This window comes from Macrotis lagotis, chromosome 2 (genome assembly GCF_037893015.1).
Source record: "Macrotis lagotis isolate mMagLag1 chromosome 2, bilby.v1.9.chrom.fasta, whole genome shotgun sequence".
Taxonomy (NCBI): domain Eukaryota; kingdom Metazoa; phylum Chordata; class Mammalia; order Peramelemorphia; family Peramelidae; genus Macrotis; species Macrotis lagotis.
In genome coordinates this window covers 78,275,156-78,298,646 of record NC_133659.1, presented here as the reverse complement: position 1 = coordinate 78,298,646, position 23,491 = coordinate 78,275,156, and the positions used below count along the sequence as shown (strand labels likewise).

Here is a 23,491-nt window from a genome sequence, read left to right as displayed (position 1 = left end):
AGGTCACATAGCTAGGTAATTATTAAGTGTCTGAGGTCAAATTTGAGCTCAGGTCCTCCTGACTCCAGGTCCAATGAATGCTCTATCTACCTCCTAGCTGCCTCCTGTAATCTTTGTTATAAGGGAAATCTTGGGAGGGAGGGGCAGGGAGAGGGGAAGAGAATCAGAAATGGGTAAAATTAAAAGAAAATTTTAAAAAATGAAAAGGAGAGACAAATCAGAAAGAAACCATTGTATTTTCTGAGAGCTTATTAAATTTAATCACATACTGGTCTTCTTAGAAAGTCAACAAGGGAGAGAAAATGATCAAAATAACCCCAAGACAGGTTATTCGGAATTATTTGAAAAAAGGTCTGGGCTTAATTGAGATGAAGGGTCTAATAAAGGTATAATACTGAAAGCAGCCTCCTGTTAGGGCTCTGAAGGGAAGGTCTGGGAGGCTGCTGCAGGTGCAAGCCTCTAAGCAGATGGATCGGGTCATGTTCTGCACCAGCTGCAGCTTGTAAGAAGATTTCAAGGGCAGTTTAAGACTTGAGGGTATTGAAGGAAGCTGACTAAGAGGTCACAGAATACTGTGGTTAAGCCCCTGGAGCTTAAAAGAAAGGTAGTAACTTAAGAAGGCTTTGGAACTCACATGATAAGCAATGAAGGCTTTAATTAGAGGTCTTCATTCTTGCCTAATTTGGGCCTTTTCTCCTCCTTTAGGGTAGGAAAGGTCTCCTAACCCTCTGTCCATTTCTTTGATATTCTCTGTCCAGAGCTTTGAGTCTACTTAGGGTGAATGTTGACAGTTCATGCAACATCCATCCTATTCTTTTAAGAATGTAGCAGGGATAGAAAGTAGTGAGAAAAAGGATGAATCTATTCCTTTAGGGACGAGTGAATATGGCAGGGATAGAAGATTTTGTAGAATGAACAACTGAAAGAAAAGACTTTTTTTTTTGTATCATTTCCTATGGGTGGAAGTCACCTTCACTGACAGATGGCTATCCATCTATAACTCTTAATTTTGGGGATTTGTCTGATCCTCAGACTTATCCATGGCCATATATCTAGTAACTATCAGAGGCAAGACATGGAATCATCAATTAAAAACAAAGATTTTCAGAAAGATATTAGAGTAAAAAGGAGACAACTTTAATGAGATCCATCAATAATAGCCTCCAAAAAACCCCAAAAGCTGGGAAGGTAAAAATAAATGAAATCATAGATTCTCAAGGGACGGGAGGAAGGAAGGAAATTTCTTTTATTAAGTTTTATTTTATTAAACACACTTAATTTTTATTTATTAAATGCAATATGTTTTGGAAGCTTTACAAATAATATCCCATTTGTTCCTCATAACAACCTTGGGAGGTAGGTACTATTATTATCATCATCCCCATTTTACAGCTAAAGAAACTGGAGTAGACAGAGGTTTAATGACTTGCCCAGGTAAAGTGTCTGCAGACCAGATCTGAGCACAGATCTTCCTGATTCCAGACCCCCTGAGTCACCTAGATGCCTCTGACAGAAGAGACTCTGCCATTTCTATTAGGTTCATTTCTATTCACCCTCTAATTCCAAATTCCTAACACATGTGTTCCTGCTGTCAACCTTAACTGCCTAATCAGAGTTTTCTATCATCCAAAAAGTCCCCTTCTCATTGAAATCTTCTGCAACCCCCCATCTTCTCTGTCACTGAGAACAGACAGTTTCCCAAGAGACCTATGAAGAGTCCTGTTGAGGTTGAACTCTCAGACAGAAGGACCTTGCCATGAAATTTGACTGAGGCTCTCTCCTAGCTCCAAAAGGTTAGACCCCCCACTCCCAGCCACTGACACCTTGAAATCGCTATTGCTAAGGCCCTATTCCTACCTAGGAAAGAAACCTCAGTATATTTGCCAAATGCCAGAATCTGAATGACTAGGTTGGTATTTTTATCCCGGAAGCCAGATGGTCAGGTTTTTTTTCTTCAGGCTTTGATTTTGATAACTCTAGGTTCTTGCTGCCCTGCCAGCTGGTCCTTCCTCAACCATTTCTTCATGCATCTACATCTGAATAGTTTTGGAGGAAGGAAATAAAAAAATAAAGAAATAATGAAAAAATCCCATTAACTAAGACAAAAATAAAAATCTATTAGCTTATGAGCAAATATAAAGGAAAGGTTAACCTAACCAATAAATTATATAAAATAGAAGATCCAGAGGATAAAATTCCTATGAGATGCACACTGAATCTTTCTATCAATGAGATAAGAAATTAGAAAGGATAAAGCAAATTGATAATATATGACTTTAAAAATTATAGGAATAATCTTCCTTAGTCAGAAAAAATGTGGAATGCGATAAAGTAACAATCAGAATAATTTCTAAGTACAGATAATCTAAAACCATACAAGGAGTAGCAAGAGGCAGAATAAATGGAGGCAAATAAAGATCAGTGGATAATGAAAACAAAATGGAAGAACACATCCAGAGTAATGGATCTTAAAAAGCAACAAATGGCCAAAAGCAATCATCATAAGCAACGGGGACACATTAGAAGCTTTCTCATTAAATAGAGGAACAAAATAAGGATGTTCACTCTCCCTGCTATTATCTGATATAATACTAGGAACTCTAGTAATGCCAATAAGACAAGAAAATTTAAAGGCAAAAAGATAGGCAAAATAAAGACAAAATCATCCTTATTTGCTAATGACACAACGATTTACCTCTAAAATCCTAGACAGTGGGCAAATAAACTAATTGAGATAGTAGGTTCATCAAAGTTTTAGGAAATAAGGGCAATGCAGAAATAAAAGATTGCAATAATTTCCTAAAGCAATTATAGTACAAAGTAATAGACTTGGAACATACAAAACATATTAATTTTTCCTAAGGAGAAGGAAAGGGGATACATTATATTCCACATGAAGAGCTAATAAGAGAATTTTCTCAAGTGGACAAAAAAGTCAGAGGACTCTGTATGTCAAGAAAAGGAAATATAAATATCTCAGACATATTAGTATTTCATTTTCAAATTATCAAGACAAATAGAGATCCTTAAAGTTTTAAAAAAAGAAAAAAGGATTCCCTATAAAATGCTTCATATTTATCAATAATATGGAGAAAAAAATCAGGCAAGTCATAAAGGCCCAAAGTTAGGTGTAAGATTTTTTTTTCATGCTGCACATCTGAGCATATTATCTCAAGTTATCATTCAAAGGTAAAAGTCAACAACACCTCAAAATATTTATGAGTAAAAACCTATATAGGAAAAGGAGAAACTACAAATGAACAGCATGTGTCCTTACTTTAAATCTGCTACTCTTTATAGCTGAGGTTTTATATTTTAAGTTTATAATTAAATGAAAAATTGAGATACAAATACAATTTTGAGATCTAAAGTATGATTAACAAAAATACAAAATTCACATTTACATATATATCCATATATGAGTGTATATATTCATGTGCATATTTTGTTTGCTTTAGACTTGTAATTTTATTGTGTAGGGAATCCCAAGGGAGGAAATTCCTTCTACCAAGATGGATCAATTATAGTAGACTAATGGTCATACTAAAAAATAGTATTGGACAGTAGAATAAATAAATACTCACCTTGGATTTAAAAGACAACTATGTTCAAATCTTGTCTCTGATACTTACTAGCAGTATGAGCACTTGCTAACTTTACCTCATAAAGTTTTATAAGAACCAAATGTAATAATGTATCTAAAGCAGAATATAGATGTCAACTATCACTATTAAGAATAAAAATAGGAGAAAAAATATACAAAGAAAAACCAAGTTTTATATTTATAACTGTAAATATGAACTCCCCTATTAAAATAAAAAGGATCAGAATGGAATTGTAAAAATCCCCTCAAATGTTGGTTATAGCAAACTCAAAGCAAAAGAATCTAGACATTAAAATTAAGAAGTTTTAAAATGTCATACAACTACAAGTTCAAAGCAATAAAAATATCAAAACAAAGGTGAATTCATATCAGAAAATATCAAAAGGCAGGCAAGGTATTAGGTGGACACTGAAGAAACAATAGATAATGAAAACAATTATTTTTATATCTACCAAATTAGTTAACAGTTAATAGTTTTGAGAAATATTAACATTTCAAAATAATAATGAAAGATCTCAATACTTCATTTTCAGAATGGCAACAAATAAAAAGATCAAAAGTAGAGAAATTCCAAATCTGAATTGCTCATTTAATGTTAGAAATGGCAGTTGCATGTAGCTAACTAAATGGAAGAAAGAAGAAATACATATTCTTATCAAGCAGAGTGGAACAATATAAAACTAAATATATCATTGCTAACAAAGAAGTATTAATTTAAAAAAGGCACTATTTAAACATACTATATTTTTAGATCATGATATAATAAATTTAGAAATTAACAACATGAATAAAAGATATAAGTCTACTACAATGGATTCATGATGTCCTTAATGTGGGTATTTAATGTTCCTGAATGGGACCCATTCATGTTTATTAATCCTTTACAATCTCCTTTCATGTCCTTCCATAATTTTGCAACAGGGTTTCCATCCAAAATGCTGAATTCTTTTCTTAAATTTCCCTGACGTTGCATCAAATTTAACGGAATACTCAGGCTGTCCAGTTATCTCCTATTCTTGATATATGGATCAGCCTATCTATTTTTCCCCCAGTCTTACATTTCTTTTTTGATATTCTTTTTTAATGCTTCTGAGTAATTTCTCATTTGTAATGTGTTACAGCCTCTTCACGCCCACATGTAAGTTTTTTTAAAGATATATTTAAAATAATTCACTTTACAAAGAAAGCAGAAAAACCCACAAGAATGCTAAAGTTAAAAATAATATTAATAGAACATATCACAATTTATAGGCTGAAGCCAAAACTGTTCTTAGAGCAAACAATTTAGTGCTGACAGCAATAAGAGAGAGTAAAAAAGAACTTCAATTAATTTGCAGCTAAAGATACTAAGAAACAAAGAAAAAGACCAAAAGAAAGATTAAAAAAAGAAAGCTAATAAAGTTGAGCAAATTATATAGAGCTGAGAACTTTAAAAGAAATTAAATTAATAAATAAAGTCTAGCACTGATTTTTGAGAAAGACAATAAACTTTATAAACTATTAGCAAAGGGGCAAAAAAAGGAAAGACAACACAAATTACCAAAATTAGAAATAAAAATGTGGAGCTATAATTACAAAGAAATTAAGGATATCATCAAGGGATATTATTTATAATTATATGCTGATTAGAATAGTTAAACAAAATTACTGATTATTTACAAAAATATAAATGGCAAATATTAGCACAGTAAGGTATAATAATGTAAGTAGACTGATCTTGGATTAGAAAATAAAGCAAATCTTCTGTTAATTGCCCTTCTTAAAACACTGGCCCAGACAGGTTAATGACTAAATTTTGTCAAGTTTCCAAGAATAAACAATCCAGAGTTACATATATAATTCCAAGAAAAAGCAGAGAACTATTATAATAATTTTTATGAGGATAAGCTTTGTTATTGATTTTGAAAATTTACAAAGATAACACTAAAAAATGAAACTTATAAATTGATTTCCCTAATCAATATGGATATAAAACTATTCTACCAAACACTAGTTAATATATTACAGCAATATGGTTTTTAAATTGTCTTCATAACCAAACAGAATTCTATCAATTATACAAGTCTGGTTTAATATTAGGGAAAGCTATGAAAAGAATTTGTTATGGTAAGGTTTTAAAAAATTCATATGATCATATTTATAAATAAATGTAGGGAAAGGCTTTTAATGCAAATCAAAATTCATCTATAATTTTAAAAATATGAACAAAGAGAGAAAGAAATAAAATAGTTTTTCTACAACATGATAAAAGTCTCTCTCAGACTTCTTTGAAACAAAGATGATTATATTTATTTGTCATAAATTAGAAATGTTAGTAATTTTATTAATACAGAAAATATATTAATTATAATAATAGCTGGTATTTAAATAGTGCTTTCAGGTCTGCAAAATGCTTTACAAATATCATCTCATTGGATCCTCACAATAACCCTGAAAGGTCTTTATTTTACAGTTGAGGAAACTGAGACAAAGAGAGGTTTAAGTGACTTGCTGGGGTTATATAGCTAGTGTCTAAGATCAAATTGAATTCAGGACTTCCTGATTTGAGACCAGTACACTGAGACATCTAGTTGTCTCTATTATATTAGAGCAAAGGCTCTTCAATTTTGTATTAGAATAACAGATTGAAAACTTTTTTTTCTGTTATTGGACCCCCTTTGGCAATTTGATTCCTTTTCAGAAAAATGTTTTTAGGTATGTGAAATAAAATGAAATACAAAGAGACAATTATTGAAATACAATTATCTTTCTTTTTTTTTAAGTTCGTGGACTTCAGATTGAGAATTTCTATCTTTGTGGGATAAACAATGGAAAAAATCAAAATACCATACATGAAGGTGATAGTATACATAAAAATGTTAACACAACCAAAAATTGTTATCTCAAGGGTTCAACTATCATGCCAAACAAAATAAATCCACAAAACCATCCATATACTAATAATTTTTCAATGCATATCAAGAAAATATCTCATTTAATAGAACATCCAATTCACAATAAAATCAAATATTTAGGAATGAATTTGCTTAGACAAACTACCCTTTTTAAAGACATCTATAAAATTGAAATGACAGATATAAGAGAGCAAAGTAACTTGAAGGATATTCAAGTTTATGAATGAGTTTAGATTAAGATAATAAAAAAAGACAATTTCCAAATTGAATTTATAGGTTTAATGTAGTATCAATAAAAATGTCATTTGATTTCTTTATAAAAGCTAAATTTAAAAATTCCAAAATTTACCAAGTAAGTTGTCAAGAATGTCAAAGGGCACTTTTTAAAAAAACTGAGGAAAATGAATTTGGTTTTCCAGATTTTAAACTCTGATAAGTCATCAAAAAATGTTACTATTAATTAATCAGTAAACATTTGTTGAGAGCATGCTATGGGCCAAAGCACCATAATAAATACTGGGGATGTAAAGACCGGGGTAAAATAGTCCTTTCTCTTAAGAAACTTATGTACTCATGGTGCAGAGTATATATATATATATATATATATATATATATATATATATATATATATATATAGATATAGATATAGATATAGATATAGATATAGATATAGATATAGATATAGATATAGATATAGATATATATAGATAGATATAGATATAGATATATAGAAATATAGATATATAGATATATATAGATATAGATATATAGATATAGATATAGCTATAGATATAGATATAGATATATATAGACTATATACAAAATCTACTAAACAAATAGAAGAAATTATTGAGGATTATGTATAATAATTTGATTATGTAATATATAAATCCCTGTACAATGAAAACAACAAAATTAAGATACAAAGAAAAAGTGACTTTAGTACCTAAAAAATTGAATGCAATCATCTATCTAAAACCACTTAGGGATGCTGTTGAAGGGAATCAGGATTTGGGTAGCAATTGAACTTGACCTCTGTGATTCTTCTAACTCTAAAATTCTCTGATTATCCTTCATAACATATTTTACTGAATCCTGAGGTATTGATAGGCTTTTTAGAAAAAGTATCAGAACCTATTTTTTAGGACCAGCAACAGGCACTAGTCTCTAGATTTCTTTTGACAGCTAGATTTTGTTACATGGGATGATAGGTGCTTCTGTTGCAAGATGGGGGAGATAGACAAATCCAGTCTACCAATAGACACAGTTTCCAGGGGGTACACAGTCCTAAATACTGGGTTCTTTTTTCCCCCAACTACTTATACTGCTCAGTTCACAGCAAGATTGACTACTCTAGGTTTTAAACTCTAGTTCATTCCCATTTGCCCTGGTCTGTGAATGTGGATCAAGGAAAGAGAATTGCAACTGGCACCTTCTTTTTGTCTATCCTGCTCCTTTTACATGAAAATGAACACAGATTTCAAAGTCAAAATCTGAAAGGGACAAGCTCTTTCTTATATCTCTTTATCTAGATTACCAATCCCTTATATTCTTTAATTTCATCAAATTTGCATTGAGGCTTCCCTCATCAAGTCACTGATTCAGCTTCATAAATACATGTTATTATTTTTAGATTTTTCAAGGCAATGTGGCTTGCCCAAGGCCACATGGCTAGGTAATTATTAAGTGTCTGAGGTTGGATTTGAACTCAGGTACTCCTGATTCCAAGGCCAGTGCTCTATCCACTGCGCCACCTAGCTGCCCCATCCTAGAAATACTTTCAACCAACCCACATGCCCTCCTCCAGATTAACTTTTCCCAATACCATCTTTCCAGCATTGTCTTTTCTTGGTACTATTCTCTTCTGTTAAAATAGGTAAAAGAGAGTAGGTTTTATATGAATTCCAGAGCCATGATCAGCAAATTTTGTTCCTAATATCAAGATAGTTAGGAGGACCAGTTAGTCATATATAGCACAATATTTATTTGTGTTAGGGTAGGGTAGAAAGTACTGAGATGGGAACCCAAAAGAAGGGAGCTTCCTCAGAACAGTAGGAAGTTTCTTCACTACTAAAGGTAAAGTAAATATCCCCTTTAAAAAGACCATCTCGAGTTAGGTGAGTAGGGGAGGAACCAAATAATCATAATGGTATCCTCTAATTTTACATTTTTGGGGTAAAGCCTTGTGTTCCCACCTTATTTACCTCTCAAGTTAAAGTGCATATGTAAGTATTGGGCCTGAGTATTTGAGCCTGAGTCCTCAGAATCATCATTGAGATACTGATGACTTTTCTGATTATTATATTATGTCAATTCAGCAAAAGGAGACTTTACAATGAGACAGACAGGAGTCCATAAGATAGATATGTCAGCATCAACTCTGATTGATTCCTGAAGATAAATGAAATTACTTGAAACAGTTTCATTTATCACAATACAAATGTGTTCACCTTATACCCTAGCTCAATCAATACCACAAAGTGGGGGACAAAGCTGACATTTCCTGAATTCAAATTTTTTCCTATCATGTATATACCCTTCCCAACTCAGTGGTAGTTTTTTTTTCTTAATCTTTTTATTTTTTTTCTCATTACTACAATAGTCTTGTTGTAAAAGTAAACATAATACCTCCTACACACACACACACACATGCAAAGAAAGAGAAACTTCAAGAAAATTAAAGTGGGGTGGGGGAAGTGTGCTTTAGTCTGAATTCAGACACCATCATCTCTGTCTCTGGGATGGGTTGCATTCTCTCTCTTTTTTTTTTAGATTTTTCAAGGCAATGGGGTTAAGGCATTCTTTATCATTCAGAGAAATTGCTTCAATATTTTTTTCACACAGTATTGGTAGCTGTTTTTCCCTCCATCCTATTCTTCCCTACCTCCATGTATTCTATTCTTTCTCTCCTTTTACCCTGTCCCTCCTCAGAAGTGTGTTGTATCTGACTACCCTCTCCCACAATCTTCCCTCTCTTCTATCATTTATCCCCCCTCCTCCTTTCTCCCATTCATTTTCACTCCTATTTTCCTCTAGGGTAAGACAGATTTCTATACCCTATTGAATGTAATGTTTTTTCCTCTCTGAGTCATTTCTGATGAGAATGTAGACTCCCTCATTCCCCCTCACCTTCCCCACCTTCCACTCCATTGCAAAAGCTTTTTCTTGCCTCATTTATGTGAAATATCTTAGCCCATTACAACTCTCCTTTCCTTTTCTCCCAGTACATTCCTTTCTTGTCCATTAACTCCATTTTTATAATATATTATATATTCATATTCATCTCCCTCCTGTGCTTTGTCTATATATAGTATATATTATATGATATATATATTATATGTTATATATATATATATATATATATATATATATATATATATATATATATATGTGCTGCTTCTAACTGCTCTAATAAATGAGAAGGCTCATATGAGTATTATCAGTATCATCTTCCCAAGCAGGAAAACAAGCAGTTCAGCATCATTAAATCCCTCATGATTTTCCCTTCCAGTCCACCCTCTCTATGCTTCATTTGAGTTCTGTACTTGAAGGTCAAACTTTCTTTCAGCTCTGGTCATTTGTTTTTTTAGAAAGATTTTATTTATTTTGAGTTTTACAATTCCCCCCCCTCCCATTCTTGCTTTCCCCCCCCATCACAGAAGGCAGCCTGTTAGTCTTTACATTGTTTTCATGGTATACATTGATCTAAGTTGAATGTGATGGGAGAGAAATCATATCCTTAAGGAAGAAACATAAAGTATAAGACATAGCAATATCAGACAATAAGATATCAGTTTTTATTCTAAATTAAAGGTAATAGTTCTTGGTCTTTGTTCAAACTCAACAGTTCTTTCTCTGGATACAGATGGTATTCTCCATTGCAAAATTGTCCCTGGTTGTTGCACTGATGGAATGAGTAAGTCCATCAAGGTTGATCATCATCCCCATGTTGCTGTTAGGGTGTACATTTTTTTTTCTGGTTCTGCTCATCTCACTCAGCATCAGTTCATGCAAATCCTTCCAGGCTTCCCTGAATTCCCATCCCTCCTGGTTTCTAATAGAACAATAGTGTTCCATGACATACATATGCCACAGTTTGTTAAGCCATTCCCCAATTGAAGTACATTCACTTAATTTCCAATTCTTTGCCACTACAAATAGGGATGCTATGAATATTTTTGTACAAGTGATGTTTTTACCCTTTTTCATCATCTCTTCAGGGTATAAACCCAGTAGTGGTATTGCTGGATCAAAGGGTATTCACATTTTTTGTTGCCCTTTGGGCATAATTCCAAATTGCTCTCCATAAAGGTTGGATGAGTTCACTTCAGCTCTGGTCACTTTAACAGGAAAATTTGAAAGTCTCCTATTTCATTGAATGTCCATCTTTTCCCCTGAAAGAGATGTTCAGTTTTGCTGGGTAGTTGATTCTTGGTTGTAATCCAAGCTCTTTTGCCTTCTGGAATATCATGTATACACTGCTAAATCTTGTCTTATACTGATTATAGCCTTACAATATTTGTTTTGTCTCTTTCTGGATGCTTATAATATTTTCTCCTTGACTTGGGAATTTTGAAATTTGGCTATAACATTCCTGGGAGTTTTTTATTTTGGGATTTCTTGTAGGAGATTATCAGTGGATTTCCTCAATTTCTGTTTTACACTCTGCTTCTAGAACATCAGGGAAATTTCCCCAGAGAATTTCTTCAAAAGTCAAGGCACTTTTTCTGGTCATGATTTTCAGGTAGCCCAATAATTTTAAATTTTTCTTTCCTGAATCTGTTTTCCAGGTCAGTTGTTTTTCTAATGAGATATTTTACATTTTCTTCTAGCTTTTATTTTTTTGGTTTTGTTTTATTATTTCTTAATTTCTCACAAAGTCATCAGCTTCCCTTAGCTCCATTCTAAATTTGAAGGAATTATTTTCTTCAGAGTGTTATCTCCTTTTCCATCTGACCAATTCTGCTTTAAGGATTTTTTTTTTGCCTCATCGACCTTTTGGAACGCTTTTTCCATTTGACCTAAACTGGTTTTTAAGATGTTATTTTCTTCAGTATTTTTTGCATCTTCTTCACCAAGTTGCTGACTCAGTTTTCATGATTTTCCCATATCACTTTCATTTCTCTTCCTAATTTTTCCTCTAACTCCCTTGATTTTCAAAATCTTTTTTGAGCTTCTCTATAGCCTGAGAATTCCTATTTTTCTTGGAGGTTTTGGATACAGAAACTGTGACTTTGTAATCTTCTGACTGTGTGTTTTGATCTTCTAATGGACCAAAGTAATTGTCTATGGTTAGATTTTTTTCTTCTTCTGCTATTTGCTCATTTCCCCAGCCTATGACCTGATTTCAACTCTGTTAAGATGGAGTTCTGCTACCAGGGTGGAGGATATACTGTCTCAAGCTTTTGAGGGTTTTTGAAGTTGTTTTCAGGGACACCCCCCACACCCCGAAGAACCTCAATTTCTCCAAGGTCTTATGAGAATCTCTGACAGCTCTCCTGACCTGTGTTCTGGTCTGTGCATGAGCACAAGAACTTCCCTCTGCCCTGGAACCATGAGGAGGGTTCCTGCTCCCCTGTGGTGGTATGGGGTTATGGACTACAACCTGTATCTGAGCATGGGCAAATCAACAGAGTCCTAACCCCGGGATAGTGGAGAGACCTCTGCAGTTGTCCCCAACCTCCTTTCCATCTGTGGACTGAGCACTCTGGAGGCAACTGCTGGGTGACTCCCCAGGCCTGATCCTGGGCCCCTGAGGCCAGGTCTGTGCTAGGGTCTACACTGAGGTCTGTGCTGGACTGGGCTCCACTCTAATTTTGTTATGGCAAAGTTTTCCCACTGACCTTCCAGGTTGTCCTTGGCAATCTCTGGGCTGAGTGGTCTGGAAGCTGCCCCCGCCTTTGCCATGGACCCAGGTGCCCCTTGGATTGTTTTAAGATGGCTGCAGCTGGTTCACTCTGGTGTCACCTGGGCTGCACAGTGAACCCTTTTAATCCCTGGTGTAACAGAACCTTCCTGTGGCTCTTCCAAGCTGTCTTGGGCCAGAAAATTGTTTCATTCAGTATTTCTGTGGGTTCTGCCACTCTAGAATTTGAGAATAATTATTTAAAGGCATTTGGAGTGTTCTGGGGGAGAGCTTCTGGGATTTTCTGCCTTTACTCTACCATCTTGGCTCCATCCCCTCAGTTGTCATTTTGAAACAAATTGGCATTCACCTAACTGTCCTCCTTTATCTCTCCTAAATTTACTGAGAATTTCTCACCTGGCTCTTACTGAAGAGACAGAGAACTCCAGGATTGACTTATTACTATAGAAACTTAGTCTCCAAATATGGATTCACCAATAAGGAGGAAGGCGGGCATAATATGGGTATGGAAGGGACAATTAAGGCTTGAGGAATGACAATAGGTGATCATAAAGTGCTAGCAAAACAGAATTCTGACAAACTGCAGATTGCTTCCCCATCTAAATCATTAACCTTCCCCTCCTCCAAAAAGTTGTGAGTTTGCCTAGAATAGGATAAGTGCCTTAATTTGAACAGTGTCTATGTTATTTTCTCAGAGAAGTATGTGTCGCTGGTTTTGTTTCAGAAAGTACAGTGCAATGAAAAGAGCACAGGATAAGAAATCCTGGGTTCAAATCCTACTCCTGCAATTTGTTGGCTATGTCACCATGGGAAAATCACTTACCTCAGTTTCTTCAGCTGCAATTTGGAGATAATAATAATAATAATAATAATAATAATAATAATAATAATAATGTATGTATTTGATGTGATATGTGTTATAATACTTTGAAAATATTGAAGTATCACTAGATATTATCATCTAGGCATAAGACACTATCTTATTCTATGTTTTGTATTTGGTAAACTGCTGTGCAGTGCAATACAATGATTAATTTTTATGTCTAAATAAAAGAGTTGAGATGCAAGCCCATTTTCTATACATTCACTGAAAGCATCTTGGGGTATAAGATTGTGACAGTACTTATTCCTATTCCCATATATTATTGTTTCTTCCATTAGGTCTCCATATTTTTAAAGTTTTTCTTCCCATGTAGTTTGGAGGATGACCATTTCGCATAATAGCATCTAGAAAAATATTCTTACATTTTTGTAGGTCAGTTCTCTTTTGTGGAATGATCATTGGTAATACTTATATCTGTGAAAATACTCTAGTTTTTATTGGGATTCAACTGGTGAATTCTCAAGAGGATGTTGAGGTCCGGAATGGGGATTCATTGCCTCTGCACTTATAGAGGATAGTAAGCTTATGGTGTTTTACCTGGCCCTACAATCATGTCTTTCTGGGTATTAGATATGTGTTAAATTTTTGCAACTTGAAGTGATATGTTCAGTTTCTACCATGTCCTTGAAAAGTTTGTTGTCATTTAGTTGCGGGTCCTTAAAGAGAGATTAGTAAATTGAAAATAAGATTATTTTTTAAATCAACCTTTCCAATATTTATATCACAGTCTGAAATGAGTCAAGTTGTAATTCTTTTGGCAATTTAACTCTCTGTTCTGTTTCCATAGTGGATCATCCTCTTTTCCTTCCACTCAAATTATCTAGAGGAACATAATAGCCATTTTGCTCTGGGAGACCCTGTGGGGTTCCATTAGGATATTTCCATGGACTCTTGGAGGGCAAAAAAAATGTCCAGAGAAGAAAGAACTAGGGCAAGCAATAAAGCAATAAAGACTGTCATTGGACAGTCTTTAAAAGAAAAATAACCATCAGAAACAAAGCCAGAGTTACCATCATTATATTACTATGCCATCTCCCTACAAAAATTGAGTTTCTTATATTCTTTTTTGTTTTGTTTTGTTTTTTAGTTTTTGCAAGGCAATGGAGCTAAGTGGCTTGCCCAAGGCCACACAGCTGGGTAATTATTAAGTGTCTGAGACCGGATTTGAACTCAGGTACTCCTGACTCCAGGGCCGGTGCTGAGTTTCTTATATTCTTACATGCATCTATGCACAGATACATGGGGCTATTTCCTGTTTCCAGATAGATATTCATACATATATATAGATACATGTCTAGATATATGTATGTACATATGTCATATTAAAAAATTGGAACCTCTCTCTCTTAGAAATGTCTGATATGAACTTTGTTTAAATCAGTTTTATTGATGCTTTTTGTTTACAAGTCATTTCCTGATAAATTTTCCATTTTCCATCCCAACTCACCAAAAAATCAGTGAGCCTTCCTTATAACAAAGAAAATTAAGCAAACATATGGTAACTGTTGTTGACAGCATGTCAAAGATTCTGTACTCATAGACCCCTACCTCTCTATTAAAAGAAGAGAATCACATTTCAGTGTTTGTTCTCCAGGAACAAGACTGACCATTATAATTACTGGAGCATATAGTAAGATTTTAATAAATATTTATTGACTTAAAGACTTCCTTTATTGTGGATGTAGATTTCATTTTTTCTGTTCTATATTAATTCATTCAAATCACCTTGCTTTTCTGAATTCCTCATATTTATTATCTCTATTTTATATTCATGTATCATAGTTTTTTTTGGCCATTCCCATTCAATGGATACTCATTTTGTATCCATGTTTTTTGCTGCCAGAAAAAATGATGCTTATAAAATGTTTGATAAGGGGAGGCTAGGTGGCGCAGTGGATAAAGCACCGGCCCTGGAGTCAGGAGTACCTGGGTTCAAATCCGGTCTCAGACACTTAATAATTACCTAGCTGTGTGGCCTTGGGCAAGCCACTTAACCCCATTTGCCTTACAAAAACCTAAAAAAAAAGGTATCTTAATAAAATGTTTGAGAAATGTAGAGGCTTCTTTGTCTTTTGGGGATAGACATGTTGTGATGAACTTTAGCTTAAAAGGAGGATTAAAAAAAAACCAAACTAATGAGCTTCTAAATAAGGCATGTAAAATGAAAGTAAATCTACCACCTGAGACTGGCACTCATTCTATAAGGCAAGGTAGCTATAGCAGATTTTTTTTTTAGCATGCTGTCCCTTCAATCACCCCATCCTACATCTAATCATCCATCCAGCTACCCACTTACTTATTCAAACTTTGTTACAGTTTGTTGGCTTCTAAAATGATCAATTCAAATATTTAATGAGTCTCTGAGGAAAAAAAATTTATGCTATTTTTTTTAACCATTTCAATATTCTGGAACTTGAAATAGCAAATCTTCTTGTCACAATGGATAAGCTCTGTGGAGGGCTAAGGTCCATTGGGAGGGGGAAAGGGAGAGACATTTTTCCCGGAGAAAGTCATTCTGATTGATTTTCCTCCTTTCCTGTTCTGTGAAAGGTCTGTCAAAAGTGACAGTTTTGTAACTGAAGGTCATAAATCATCCCGCAGCTGCTAAGACAAAGAAAGCCAAATTCTCTCAAGCTAGGGACAGGTGATAGCAAATGTGATCCACAATAATGAGAGAATTGATGTGCTACTCTTTCTTTCCCCCTTCCTAATTGCGTTTGGTGTTACTGTTAGCAGCAGGGGGACAACTGAGAGAAAATTCAGAAGATGTTTCTTTCTGTTTCTGGGGAATTCAAGGACTCTAGCATAAAGAGGGTGGTCTTGTGACAGGTAATGCTTTGAAAGGACTAAAAGTAAAGAGAGTTGGGTGGGACTGGGGCTGGGGGTGGGGATAGCTCAGTTGGTCCTCATAAATTGGAAATATATAATATAATTCCTAACCAGTTCAGTCAATTTTACACCCAGAAGGCAATCATGACCCATCTATTCCTTATCTTTAAGAGACTGTTTTGCAAACCCCCATAAAGGAAATCCTAATTCAAGTCAGTCCTATATTAGGAAGAGGGTCATGTGAAGGAAGGTATAATTGGGATGTCCCTATGGGAAAATCTGATCATGTGTTCTGTTGATGGGAAGCAAGGATAATAGTGATGAAGATGTTGTCTGGCACCCATGAGGATGAGTCAACAAATCCATCATCCAAAGAGTTAGATTTGTGCTGAGTTCACTGTACCCACCACACCTGGTCTAGTGTGGCCATCAAGAAATGGTCACTAAGCATTTTATTTCCCTTATATCAGACACTATTAAAAGACTGGAGGCTACAAAGAAAGACAAAATAATGACCCCTGCCCACAGGGAGCTTACATTCTAATTGAAGAGACTACATGCAATAATTTTTATATTTAAGATACTTTTGTTTTGGCTTTTGCAAGGAAATGGGGTTGAGTGACTTGTCCAAGGTCATAAGCTAAGTATTATGTGTCTGAGGCTGGATTTGAACTCAAGTCCTACTGACTCCAGGGTCAGTGCTCTATCTATTGTACAACCTAGATGCCCTAAGATACTTTCTTCTTTTTTTTTTGCAAGGCAACGGGGTTAAGTGACTTGATCAAGGTCACGCAGCTAGGTAATTATTAAGTGTCTGAGGCTGGATTTGAACTCAGGTCCCCCTGACTCCACTGTGCCACCTAGGTGCCCCTTTTCATCCTTTTTTCCCCCCAAGATTCTTTCAAAGTAGATTAAAGATCATTTCATAGGGAAGACTCTAGGAATGGATTAGAAGTGGTATTGGAAAAGACTTATGGTGGAAGGTCATTTAATTTATTAATTTAATCATTTATTTTCAGCAAGAAGGAACCTTTAGAGATTATCTAATCCAACCACTTTTATTTGATAAATAATAAAATGATTCCTCAGGAAATGGCAATGACTTGTATATCATACAACTAGCAAGCAACAAATCCCAGTGCTATTTTTTAATCTACGGATCCTAGCTACTTCTGTCTTCTTGGTTCAATCAGAATAACCTTCAACTTTATGAAGAAATATTCCCCAGTCTTCTCTTTTTCCTTCAACATAACCCTCCTTCCTGACTCCAATAGCCCTCAGAATCCATAGGTACAAAACTTTAACTACTAGTGAATGTGTTTAAAAACAACTTTTCAGCCATAAATAAGAGAGTATTCAGAGATGGCAGAAAGTTGTGCCTGGGCTATTTTGACCAAGGAATTAAATAATATGATGCACTTTTGATAATGGGTGAAGATGTCACCTATATGGAGTGGAGGAGTTGCTGGGACAGGGTAGAATAGAACATCCTGGGGAGGATCGGCATCAAGCAATGAAAGGTATATGAATTTACTTTGCATAAATATTGTACATGTTACATTATGTACCATATGTGAATGTATTTGCAAAAAACACATCATATGTGTGATTTGTAATGACTGTGAATTTTTTTAAGTCAGGAGAAATATTGCAAGCATTGAACTATTTTCCCCTTTCTCCACCTTTTTTAATTCTTTTAAGTTTCAAAAATTCCTTTTGTTTTAATACCAAAGTTAATTGTTACTCAGTGACTTTTTTATTTCCTCCTCCCCATTATTTCTTGTTTGAATAATTTATGAAATAAAAATGTGTTCATGGATTCCAAAGCAGACTTGGCAATGATTAGTATCGTAATTGTGAGGCATAGTAGCATCATGGAGAAATGTCAGAGTAGTACAACAGATCCTGAACTTGCCTCAGTTCAGATGGAGACCTGGATTCAAATCTTACCTCTGACACATCTTGATCTTATGACCCTGCCTTAGGTAATTCTCATAGCATCTGAGTCCTAGAGAAGGTATCAATTGGCTTTGATAGAGGGAGTTTCTTCATCCCAGAATTCTCTGAAAGAAGGAAATCTCAGATTCAGTTCCTCTCCTTAGTATCATTTTCCTCTATAATATCTAGCAAGAACTTTGAACATATTGGCCACAATAAGATTTGCTGAAAAATGAATGAATGAATAAATAAATGAATGCTCAGCCTGGTGAGAAAATCATGAGGATTTCTCCACTCTAACCCCAATTGGCTGAATTTATCTTGCCCAGACTTGTTAAATCTCTTTAGCTGCTGTGTTCCTTCCTTTAATTTTCCAGGGTTTAATTTCCCTATAATTTAGAATGTTTGCAAATCTAAACCTGACCATTTTCCACAAATAATGAAATCAAGGAGAGAATGAAACACCAGCAGAGAATGGACTTGGAAGGGGTCATTCTTAATTCTCACTGAAAAGAAAAAATTGAGTTAGCACTGGTATGCCAACCACAGAAGGAGAGAGCTGATTACACACGTCAGCCAAGCTCACAGTCTTGCCAGGAGGCAGACAGGGTATGTCTGTCTTGTGCATTTTTATTAATGGACAGCCCCTTGGTGTTCTCTCATCCGGAGGCAGGCTGTACTGACCATATCCTTGCACAGATTGACAGGAAGCTACATTTCCTTGGATCCACAGTCCTTCCTGAAGTGTGAGTTTGAATATCTGCCCAGAGCCTGAGGAATAGCTTGGGCAAATCATTGCAGCTCAGTTGAGGGCCCTGGGGTCCTATTCATTAAGAGGAGAGGAATAAAGTGGTTAGACCACCCAGAAAGTGACTCAGAAGTGAACATTAAGAAAAAAATGAATTGAGTTGGCTCCTCCACTCTAGACTTGACAACCATGAAAAAGACCCTGGCATCCTCTTTAATTTAAACCAACCTCATTCCCTATCCCCAAGCAGAACCACAAAGGCAACCCCTGACATCCCAAGGCTTCCAAGATGACTTCTGGAAATTTCCTAGGAAGCCTCTACTTTCAGGATACTCCAAGTCCTGCAAGAGCTACACCCAAAGGGCTTTGTATGCTATAGAATGCTATAGAAATGCTATAGAAATGAGAGCTATGATTAGAATCATAGAGAAATGTTGGTGGGGCACTTTCATGATCCTGCACTGCCCCCCAAAATACCCAAAGCTCAGTTACTTATGGCAGGGGGGAAGGAATGCCTAGAAATAATCCCAAGATCCTTCTTGACTAGCAAATAAACCATTGACCCCACTTTGTATAACACATATAAAAAGTAATCCCCCCCCTTTAGACTCATGCAGTTGGAATTTCTTCAAAGAGGATGTGAAGCAAATAAACAATAAATGACCCAGTTTTTTTAAATTTTTGATTCCAGTCATTTCCCTGTATTAACTCTGTCTCCCCCCACCCCCCCATACACACATACATACCTCTCTTGTCACCACTGAACCCTTCCTGGCAACAAAGAAAAATAATTAAACCAAACTAACCAACAAAACAATTGTCTGACATCATATACCACATTCCAGGCTTGCAATCCCACGCCTCTCTAGGAAGAATAGAGAAAGATGCATTTCATCATCTGCTTTTCCAGACCAAGAAAGGTCATTCCATTCAATCTGAGTTGGTTACGGTTTAGTGCTGTTTTCACTTATATTTTTATAATTAATGAGTATATAGATCTGATTATTTTGCTCTGTATACCAGTATTCCTCTGTTTTTTCTGAATTCTTCATATTCATCTTTTCTTCCAGAGCATCAATATTCTACTGCACTGACATGCCACAGTTTGTTCAGCCAGGCTTGATGGGTAACCAGAATCATAGCATTTCAGAATCAAAAAGACTTTCAGTGGTCTTCTGGTTCAATTTATGTTATAAAAGAGTCAGTCCCACATCATAGACCACAAGTTCATCCTTTGTTTAAAGATCCCCAGTGAGGGACAAATCATTGCCTCCCAAGGCAGGCCAGCCACTTTGGGATAAATAAACTCCTTTAAAAAGTTTAAATTTGCCTCTTTGCATTTTCTATTCACTGCTTTTAGTTTCTGGGTCAAATGGAATTTTTGTTTCGTGACATGCCTTCAAAATACTTGCATATCACTTTGATGCTTTACCTACATCATGTCTTCTCTAGTCTAGACATACTCAGTTCCTTCAACTGATTCCAGGGCCATCTCTAGTCATCTTGATCCATACCTGGGCATTGAACCCAGATGGCTCTGGAGAAGAAACTGAGGCTGATGACCGCATAGTCCTCCCTCACTTAAATCCATCCGGCATCACCTTCCTGATATCATTGTCTTCTTTGAGACTGAAGGACAAACAACAGCAAATGTGATATCCATCATCCTGTTTTCTCATTTCTGGATGCTTCCAACTTCTTGATGCCCTTAGGAAAATATGGTACTCGTCCCTGAAAACAATACTCTAAGTGTGGTCTGACTAAGGCAGAATACAGTAAGATGATCACCTCCACCTTTTGATGCATCCCAAGATTGAATTACTTTTTCCCACTGCTGTGTCACACTATTGACTCACTATAGTCCAGTGAAACCTCTAGATCCTTTTTCAAATCAACTTCTATCTAGATATTTCTCTCCCTTCTCTCATTTATGTCATCGATTTCCTGTTTATCCCCATTATATTTCATGTTTGAGGCAATTAGATGGCTTAGTGGACATAGCACTGGGTCTAAAGTCAGGAAGATGAGTGCACATCCAGCTTCAAGCACTTACTAGTTGTGTGACCTTGAGGCAAGTCACTTGATCCTATTTTCCACAATTCACTGGAGAAGGAAATGGTACACCATTATATTATCTTTGCCAAGAAAACTCCATAGTCTACATAAGTCTACACAAAGAGTTGGACATGACAGAGCAACAACAGTTCATGATATTTGATTCAGTCTATTTCTCTAGTCTTGTCATTTTTCCCCCCATTTTTTTGGCTACTTTTCTGTCACTTTCTGCCTATCTTAAAGACCAAAGCCAAAGCCAAAGCTTCCACTTTATACTAATATGTATCATCCTTATTTGTATGTATGTTTTGGAGTTTCCCTAACTTTCCAGCCAATACTCTGATTTCATTCCTTTCTGGCACACTGGACCTTGTCCCTGGGAAACCATGATTTTATTCATAAAGGTCAAGGAATAGGATCTGCATCTTTCTTTTTTAAGAAATCAGAGATTTGCCATCTTTCTCTTTTAGTTTTTTCACTTTGGTAAGGAAATAGAGAAGGAAAATCTTTTTTGCAGGAAAAGGGAAAATTTTCTGGGTATGCTTTGATATAATTTAGAAGCTTGCATAGACCTCTAGAGGGGGTGAGTTCCCCATCGCTACAGGTTTCTGAGAAAAGGCTTAGTAGTCACTTTTTTTTTAAGGTTTTTGTGAGGCAAATGGGGTTAAGTGGCTTGCCCAAAGCCACACAGCTAGGTAATAATTAAATGTCTGAGGTCACATTTGAACTCAGGTACTCCTGACTCCAGGGCTGGTGCTCTATCCACTGCGCCACCTAGCCACCCTGATTAGTTACTTTTTAAAGAGATTGTGAGATTCCTGTTCAAAAGTAAGATGAATTTGATGACCTATGAGATCCATTCAAACTCTGAATTTCTATTATTCTTTGAGGTCTGTGAAATTCCCTCGATTTGTAAAGAGTACTTGTCATAAAAGACTTGGGAAGGACCAGAGTCCTAAGTCAGTCAGAATTGTGACTGGAGTAAATTTATTTAGGGGAAGAGAGTAGAGAGAATGGGGACAATAAGGTTGTCAGAGAACAGGTGTACTATGGAAGCATCAGCACTTGGCAGGAGCAGCCCACCCTCTAGGTGTCCCTGCCTCTGAAGTTGGTGGGAAAGGGGGGCTTATGACTTTGGGGATGTGTCTTATGCTTTTGGAGGCAAAGGAAAGATGGTTGTCAGGAAATGTGAAAGCATGTTACCCAGAGAGGAAGTATGCTCTCAATGAATATCAGAGCTCTGGGACAAAATATTTCATGTAAGTTTGTCATAATTCTAGGAAGTATTCAACTTTTACTTTGGAACCTAAAGTGAACCTGAGAAGTGTCCTTTATTTCCTTTTTCTTTTTAATTTGATTTCTTTTTTAAAATTCTGAATTTAACAATTCAGCTAAGTAGAGTTGTGGATAGTATCAGACCTTGGATAACAATAGATTCCATCAACCAGTACATAGCTGGGCATTGCAGATAGATAATAAATTGATTTTGAGTTGAAGGAGAAATTGAAGAGAAGATTACATTTACTTTGGGAAATTTCAAGATATCTTTTAATTTTTTTTAACCAAACTATGAAAATAGGGGTTTTCCTTTTTGCCTATAAACTACCTTCAATTACATAGAAAATCCTTAATGTGTTATTTTTGGTGAGTTTTCTCATTTGTGTAATTTAATGGTGAGCACTCAACATCTCTTACATGCTTAAGGAGGACTTTTTTGTCACTTGGTTATATAGGAATTTAAACAATAAGATAGTTTCCAATAATATAGACTAATAATTTTAAAATAGATGCTTGTATTAAATTTCCTCTGAGCTGTAACATGTTTCCAAAATTTTCTTGTTGCTCAGTCATATCCAACTCTTCATGATCCCATTTGGTGTTTTCTTGGCAGAAATACTAGAGTTGTTTGCCATTTCCTTCTCCAGTTCATTTTACAGTTGAGAAAGCTAAGACAAACAGGACCACCAGCTAATAAGTTTCTGAGGCTGAATTTGAACTCAGGTCTTCTTGATTTCAGGCCTTGCCTTCTTTCCACTGTGCCACCAAGCTGCCCATTCCCATAATGGAATACCTTAAAGATGTCTTCAATCATTCTTGGCTCCAAATACCTTTGCTTGGGGAACTAGAAGCCTTGATCCTTAACCTTTTTTGAATCATCAATAATCAGTAAAGTGCTGGAATTAGTATTATCACTTGTATCAAATGTATCCAACATTTTTAATATTATGTTTAAAATCGGGAAACTATAACTCTAACAAACCAAAAGCATTTCTTTCCATTGCAATCACCTTTTCTCTTTTTTAGAAAGAGCCAGGGATTATTTGCACAAGACTGGAAGATTTATTGTGATTGGTGGAATTGTTTCTCCTGTCCACGACTCCTATGGAAAACAGGTGGGTTCTATCTCCTTTGGCCTGTTTTTCTTGCTCTGCCCCTAACAGAAAAGCTGGCACAATAATTAAACTTTAGTGAAGAGTAAAAACATGGGAACTCCCATTCCAGTCCTCAGCTTTGAATAGTAGTAAAACCTGATTGAGAGGGTAATGGAGCCAGCAGCTGGGAGAAAGCAGATGAGGCATCAACTCCATGGTGCCGAGCTGAGTCAGTCCTAATTAGAAGAGGGCCCAGTGCACCTGGTGAGCAGAAGTTGGGGTGACTTCCAAACCTGAGGCAA

At 35.6% G+C, this 23,491-nt stretch overlaps 1 protein-coding gene across 1 annotated transcript in view; it reads left to right on the top strand.

Moving 5' to 3' along the window:
* NMNAT2 (nicotinamide nucleotide adenylyltransferase 2) overlaps positions 1-23,491 on the top strand; it is a 260,278-nt gene that overhangs the window by 191,024 nt on the left and 45,763 nt on the right. Inside the window, exon 3 of the mRNA XM_074222211.1 lies at positions 23,122-23,210. Within this exon, the coding sequence (XP_074078312.1) occupies positions 23,122-23,210 (89 nt within the window). The remainder of the gene's footprint in view (positions 1-23,121; positions 23,211-23,491) is intronic.